Source organism: Barbus barbus (assembly GCF_936440315.1).
Source record: "Barbus barbus genome assembly, chromosome: 35".
In the NCBI taxonomy this organism is placed as follows: Eukaryota; Metazoa; Chordata; class Actinopteri; order Cypriniformes; family Cyprinidae; genus Barbus; species Barbus barbus.
In genome coordinates this window covers 11696043-11704191 of record NC_136763.1, presented here as the reverse complement: position 1 = coordinate 11704191, position 8149 = coordinate 11696043, and the positions used below count along the sequence as shown (strand labels likewise).

At 37.9% G+C, this 8149-nt stretch overlaps 1 protein-coding gene across 1 annotated transcript in view; it reads right to left on the bottom strand.

The window, feature by feature from the left end:
* Positions 1-2063: 2063 nt before the first annotated feature.
* Positions 2064-8149, bottom strand: part of LOC306855167 (forkhead box protein J3-like) — a 108808-nt gene continuing 102722 nt past the window's right edge. The window contains exons 10-12 of the mRNA XM_079393640.1: positions 7434-7619; positions 7254-7355; positions 2064-6205 (exon numbers count right to left, since the gene is read on the bottom strand). Coding sequence (XP_079249766.1) covers positions 6093-6205; positions 7254-7355; positions 7434-7619 — 401 coding nt within the window. The 3' untranslated portion in view covers positions 2064-6092. The remainder of the gene's footprint in view (positions 6206-7253; positions 7356-7433; positions 7620-8149) is intronic.

The following is an 8149-nucleotide window of genomic DNA, read 5'->3' as shown; positions in this document are numbered from 1 at the left end:
GTGAGTACATTTTCAGGAAATTAACATTTTTGGGCGAACTGTTCTTTTAAAGTGCTTATTTTTACCACTTTGTTCACAAGAAGGTATGTTGCATCATCATGCTGTTGTTGAGGATGTAGATTATAATGCATTAATCCTACACCAGTACTCACCAGATTCAGCACATTTTTCTTGATCTGGCTCTGCCTGCAGAGCCCACGGTGATCAGAATCATTAGAGAGAAGAATGCAGTGTCCAGAAGCAGACCTCAGCTAACCCCTCCTGAAAAGCACAAGGACTCTAAACAATAGCAGTGTTGAGGCTGCACACTGATCATATTAGAGCGCCTGCAATGCAGAAAGTATGTGGCACCCTGGGCACCACTGGATTGCTAGGCTCGTCTAAATCATCCACAGGTTTCTCAGAATCACCTATTTCAGGAAAAAATCTCAGAAGCAGGAGGAAGACAAATTGCAATGTTTCTTTGTCAATAAATAGTTGAGTTTTACTGTATTTCTTCCACTAAAAATATGGTCAGTGGTCTGAGTAATATTTGTGTTATTTTGCAGCAGTTTAGATCAGATTGCTGTCCTGACAGACCTTCCAAAGACTTACTCAAAGTTCACGTCCATAAATTTGACATGAAAAAGAAAGAGCTTTTTTTTTTTTTTTTTTAAAGGATTCCCACAGAATGTCTTGGAATGTCTTCCAAGATGCCAGATCAAGTTGAAGAGATTGATCTGATGGGGCTGAGGGGTCGATGCGTGTGTGAATGTACTAACAAAATCTATTTTCAAGTGGCTCTGAACATAAGCTTCAGATACTAGAAGTAGACCGCCAAGTCAGTGACAGCACCAGATCGTCAAATTCAAAATAGGTCGGTAAAATACCAAGGGACTGTGTGTGCTCTTCAGGTGGAAACTGGGATTACAAAGACTTAAGCGATTTCAAAGCACCATGGTGAGTGCACCAAATACATAAGTGTGAGGAAATGCAAACTTGTAGGGGGCTTCAAACACTACAGCATCTTGAGAGAGCTTCTCAATGCTAAGAACATCCAGTCAACGGCTGTCTTGTCATCAGAAACAGGTTTTTACTGAAAAAGCAAGACGGCTAACCTAGATCTGCTGAGCAAAAACAGGCTAGTTAACAAGCTTATTGTTCTAACCCATTGTGACAGCTGAGGCTCAGCTGCACGTGTACCATACCAGACTACAGTGTGTTCAGAACGCTTTGATGAAAAATGAATCAGATTTGAAGTTTAATGTGAGATTGCAACCTTAAAAGTTCGTTTTAGGGTCAGTTGCTTTCATGTTTCATGAAATAAATTGACACTGCGTACGTGGACACTGAATGTCTTATCCCAAATATTCCATGGCTGCTCATAAAGCAAATGTGGGCAATAATCTTTTAAATTGAAAAAATTCATTTTATAATTGTACCTGTATATTATTTTCCCACAAAGCACTTGGCCTAGCAGCAAGATGAACACAGCACAAATATTTTAATACTCAAGTCCTTTCGGGCTGTTTTAATACCATTTATGAAATGAGAAAAAGCAAGGACCATTCACATGGAATGAAAACATCTATATATCTGTATGTCAACAAATCTATAGATACAGGTTTTTATTATAATTTTTTATTTAACTTTTTAACTTGAGTACTATGTCAAGTGACGGATGCTGCAAAAACAAACATCACGTCTGTCTGGTGCGTTTACATAGAAAAATATGTAAAAATGACAACGGTGAATGCTCTATACATCATTGATGAATTTTCAGTTAGTATCTCTAAAAAAACAGCGGTTAATGTTAGTTAAAAATGTAAGAAATACGGGCGTCCCGAGCTTGAATCCCAGCTCGAGGACCTCTTCTCTCTCTCCCACTTCGCTTCCTGTCATCGCTACACGGTCCTGTCACAAAGGCAAAAAAAAAAAAAAGAATATTTGGGATCAGAAACAATTTACAGGATATCAATTTCATCTATCGAACTCAGTTTTTAGGCGTTTTGGAGTATTCTGTGCAAGTACTTCAGTTTTTGCCTGGATATGTATATGAAAAATATCACGAAGCAGCAAAGATTCCACAGTGAAGTTAACATATTTTATTTCTTTAAGTGCCATTCATGCATATCGGGGGAAGGGGTGGTATTGACAATCCTAATGACACTTCAGAGTTATTTTACAGCACTAAAACCAATACAAAGAGAAGCCGTGTCATCTTATTGGACAGCAAAAGTAATAAACCGTGCAATAACAAAATGGACAAAAAGGGGGAAATAAAGGAAACAACAAATACAAGTAATGACCAGGACAAAATCAAACAGAAAACAAAGATTAAAATAGAATATAAACACTGAAACACTGAATGTTGAACCATAGTACAGGTAAAAGGTAGTGTCACACAAAAAGCCAACGCATTTTCATCACATATATACAATATAGATATATACATACTGTGTCACCCTTGGATTGGACAATAACAAAATACTCTGTATTCATCTCCCTCTTTTCTTTCACAGGTGAACCCGAGCCCTTGCCTTGATCCCTCACCACCCCAGAGGAAAAAAGGACAATCGAAAAGACATATATTTACAATAAGCACAACGACACACCAACAATGAATAAAATAGGCTCCAAATACCAGAACTTGTTGGCAGTTTTCTCCCGTAAATGTAACAAGGCTTCTTCCTTGATTACAGTAATCTCTCTGGCAGATGCATCCCCACTTGTTTTTAGTTCTTTTTTTCTTTTGTTTTACGAAAACGGAGTTGTCTTTAAACAGTTAAAACTTTCACACAACACAAACACAAAATCAAAGGAGCAATGTTTTTACTTTTTCTTTTTTGAGAAAAAGAGGAAGAGAGAGAGAGCTCATCACCTGTCCAGCTCATATTCTCTAGCGCTCCCGTTATGCTTTCCGTTCAGTCCGATCCTTCAGACTTATGTTACCCTTCACTTGGGAAGGAAGCCAATTACCTGCTGCCTTAAATGTTGCAAAATTAAACTCTCTCTTTGGCAAACAAGAGATCCAAACACATCACTACCACAAACAGATTGGCAATATATACAAAATATTTCCAACCGAAAACTGACCCTCCTTCTGCAGTTGACATCCAGACAAACCATGATCGAGGGTGAACACCACAGTATGGTATTAAAGTTCACACCGAGGGTGGATCGACGCCAGATGTTCACTCGGCAGTGAGCAAACGAGGTGAGATCCTGCTTGAGTTAATGAACGACGTAAGCGTTTGTGCTTCTGAATTCTTTTCAAAGTGCACAAATGACCAGATAAAAGCTCTCAAAGCTCTTTGTATGACAAACACTGAGGCTGGGTGAACAAGGCTCGTGAACACTTCAACAGTATCCAAACAAACGCAAGAACAGGATGCAGGGAGCCAAAGCAGAATTGGGCAATGAAGCTTAGCTTAAGAACAATGTGCACAGCGTCGCAGTCGATCAAAAAAACACAGACGCTGAACAGTCTGTCTGGGGTAAAGGGGATAACGATTCTGTCACCGGTTTTCCTTCCTTGTAGAATCAAGCAATGGGAGCAGACTCTCAAAATCAGCATCATGGGCAATTTAATTGGATTTCTATTTTTTATTTTTTTATTTTATTCAAGTAAATTGTTTTATTTTATAATATAGGGACTGTTAAAATGTCACTACTAGTAATGTAAGGGAAAAAAAGCAAAATAGCACTATTTTTGACTGCCTTTAAGATAAATGTAATTATTCAACTATATTTTTTTTCATTAAATAATTAAAATACTGTTTAACAGTAATGAGAAAATAACTAATGAATCATTGCTGAAAATAATGGGAATTACTAAAAGAAAAATAAATGTAAAATGTCTGAACAGATTACAGTAATAGGAATTTTGGAAGGAAGATGTACTTATTTGCCATTATAATAATGATAACGTTTCATGATTAATTAATATCAGAACTCCAAATATTATTGGACCTAAAATATTTTTTTATGTAAACCATAATTTCTTTTTCTTTCTGATTTTGAGGTTTAAATGTGTGTGTTTTTATGAAGAACATACGACAAACTGCGGCATTATATTAAGGGCCTTAGGGATCAAAGGCCAATACATCTCAAAACTAGTGTAAATACTTTGAGAGTTTATAATACTGAAATACAAAAAAAAAAGATTGTCATAAGATCATTTCACTTTTCCAAGTCTATTAGCACTTACACTCTGATGAATAATAAAGCCAAGCCCATAAAGATGACTGAAAACTACTGAAGACCAAGGAAACCAAGGTGTGCGTAAACATTCAAGCTATGAGAAACAGATCCACCCCTTCCCTCTTCAACTGCATTTTATGGCTTTTCTAAACCAGCACTGCACTCTAAAATTTGGTCTAATCCAAGTGCTGCTTTTCTCACTGAGAAATACCCCGCTACAGGTCAAAGACCGGACATATTTCTAATTTGGGTTCCACTATTCTAGTCCAGATCTTGTGCATTAGTTTTGTGCTCTTCAAAAGAGATGATTGTAATCACTGATAGCCCTAAATTAATTATATTGCACAAAAACATTCCTTAATATCGCTAATATAATATAATGACACTGTGGTTTGTAAAGTTAGCAGACACTTTCAACTAAACCTCTTAAAATATAGACTGTAGTATGCTAATTACAGCTGCTTAAGGGCACTACACTTGATAGAGCAGGATGCAGTTACTGTCTGGTTCCTGCATCCAGGTTGATGTTTTTTATTTGAAGGACAGTCTGAATGTGTGATTTTAAACTTTGCACAACTTCTTGGTAGTAGAATTTCAAACGCAGCAGTTAACATTCCTCCAAAATAAGGCTATTAGTGTATCTAAGTATTTTAGTCATCATCTTTCTCTCAGTATTACACCCAGCATTCAAAAGCAAGGTACGCTCTCTGCAAAAAGTCCTTGTCAGTGCAGCAAAGAGCAAGCGAATTCATGTCAGTTGGTCCTAGGGTTAAAATAAAGAGGGCTCTTTTATTGCGGACCATTAAGCAAATGTGCCTTGACGTGATTTTCATCTCCTTCTCAACGCTACTGTAAAGAGCCACACAGCAGGTTGATTTCAAAACATGAACAGGGCTCTCTGGTATCCCACAAATCTCAGGTCAGGGAAGCGATCGCTCCGAAATAACGCGTGAAATTTTCAGTGGCAGGTCCTGAGGGCTTTAAACAAACTCAAAAAGCAACACAGTCCGGTCGGGAGACTACAGGTCGACGGGCGATGGTCAACAGAACGAGGATTGTACATGCAAACGTAAAGCGAAGAGGAAATCGATAATGGTGAGGTCTGGATCGATATCATTTTCTGACGGACACGTTCTGACTAGCCTAAAACTATTAGTGACAAAAACATGACGCACTTCAGACAGCAAAGATACACAAGTACAAATACTGCAGGTAATGTGGTTTACACGTTTCGTTATGAGCCTTAACAATCAGTAAAATCTGCTGGATTTGGATGCATGGCGATGTCGGCATATTACAGTGTGTAGGGTCGGAGGAGCAAAAAATAGGGCTACTTGTGCCTGAACGACGGCAGGTGCTTCGAGTGTCACGTTACCTGCACCATCGGCCCTCTTCTGGAAAGTGCCCTGCATCTCAGATGAAGTTTCACAACACAAATGAGGGAGCCAATCTTGTCTGATAGGCAGTCGAGGCCTGAGTTTGTCACCATGAGAGGGGAGAACAAGCCGGATGCAATCACTCGAAAAATCACAGAACAACAGTTGAAGAGCAGGGGCGAGCTTGGTAAGTTTGCAGAGAGGCTGTGGGTCGGGAGACATTTGACTTACTTGCCCCTTGGACAAGTACAAAAGCGATCACTTAAACATGTCCTAGTAAATGTGATTGTCTTCAAAGTAATATCTTTTTTTGTTTGTTTTTGTTTCATAAAAACACCAGGAACACATGAGTCTCTTTCAGGTCATAATGAACAACACCTGCACTATTTTTCAAGTGTCCCATTCCAATCTGCCATCTGTCACGGGCATGCAGACACCTCAGGTCCAGCCCTCTTGCTCTGTAACACAAACACTCTGCCTCCATACGCTCTGCTCTCATTTTGTCTGCACCACTCTTCGCTCTCGGGGACTGGGTTAGACGATGGAGTCCCAGTCGAAGTCGTCCTGGATGTCGTCGGCAGGCATGCGGCGTATCTGGAAGTTTCCAGTAGGCATCATATGCTGCTGGTTCATCTGAGCGTGATGGCCTGAGGGCAGAGCAGAGGGGAACGGTCACGACGTACAATGCTTTAGCATGCAGAGATTTTTAAAGAAAACTGTATTTCGACTCATATTGTGGAAATATGCAATACAAACTGCAGACGAAACACAAAGGTGTAGATGCTTGTTTCCATGTAGTTGCTCTGAATGTGTTTTACATTGTTGCTATGTCTTCAAGTTAAGTGTGGTTCCTAGGGTGTTTTGGAAATAATCAGGGCATCTCTTTGATATCCTAGTCACTATATATGGTTCAGCTCCTTCAAATGCATGACTTAAAGAGATAGTTCACCCAGAAACACAAATTCTGCCATAATTACTCACCCTCATGTCGTTCCAAACCTTTAAGACCTTTGTTCATCTTTGGAATACAAATAATTTTTTTTATGAAATCCAAGAGCTTTCGGACCCTCCATAGACAGCAAGGGAACTTGAGGGTGAGGGTGAGGAATCAATGACAGAATTTACATTATTGGGTGAACTATCCTTTTAAGGCATCATTAACGTCCATAGCATAAATGATGTGGGAAAAGTTTAAACAAAATTATCACTTATTCAGGAGCATTAAATTGATCAAAAGTGACAGTAAAGACATTTAAAATGTTGCAAAGGATTTCTATCTCAAATAAATGCTGTACTTCTAACTTTCTATTCATCAAGGAATTCCACTAAAAAGGTTATCACAGGTTAACAGCACAACCTTTTTAAAACATTAATAATAAGGTTTCTTGGGCACCAAATATTAGAATGATTTCTGAAGGATCATGTAACTCCGAAGACTGGAGTAAAGGCTGCTAAAAATTAAGCTTTGCCATTACAGGAATGAATACATTTTTAGAAAACATTTTACTATATTGTGTGTTCTTTAGGTTAGGTTTTTTTTTCTCTAATGCCAAGTATGAGTGATAGTAATATCTGTGATAATGATATTATATAAAAATGATATTATATAAAAATATATATATATTTTAAACACTGCATCCTGTTCAACATGATGCACATGCTGCCACATTTATATGAGCTGAAAAGGACAAGGACCTGTCATAGTGGGGCCAGCACTGCTCATGGGTGGCATATGAGGATATCCCGGCGGACCCATCATTGAACTCAAGCTCTGTCTCGAGTCCATGTACATGTTTCCTGAAAAACACACTGATGTTATTATCTTAATATTGTGGCAGTCTTAATATGTGGCACTGTGGATTGTATTCCGCTCACCTGTGTTGATGTGTTGGTTGGGCTTTGAATGCATGGAGCCGTGGCACACTGGAGGTTGCACTGCCCCTTGTGGCTGGATTCCAGTGCGAGCAAAGAACTGATTGATGGAGGAGCAGAGGTCTGCTATCTGAGTGGGCTCGAGAGACCAGTTATTCAGCTCCGCCTGCCTCATGCTCTCTTTCAAACCTTCAGAAAAACAGTGACAGATTATTTAATCAGTCTGTCCAGTTGATTTCTCAAAACTAAAATGAAACCGCTTGCTAAACGCCACTGTTTTAAAATTAAATGCACAGTTAATATACAAAACAAACCACAGAAATAGCTTAACAGGTCCTTTGTACAAGTTAATAAGCAATTTTCCAGTGATTGCCAATTAATAAAGAACATTGATTCATTATTTACACAAAAATACACACACATCTTTTTTTAATTTTGTAAGTAATGAAACAATGCAATGTTCTTTATGTTCTTTGTTCTTTATTTAGTAATGTTCTTTTTTTCAAATTTTGCCTACACAATTTATCTCATATATATATATAAAAATACACACACACACACACACGTATAATGTAAAACAATTATATTAAATATATAAAATGTATACATATTGCTATAGTATATTTCAGTAAAATAAATTTAAATAGTAGTCATTTAAAGTAAAAAATAAAAGGGTAATTATTTAAATACATTCAATTGAATATTTAAAAGTGTGATCA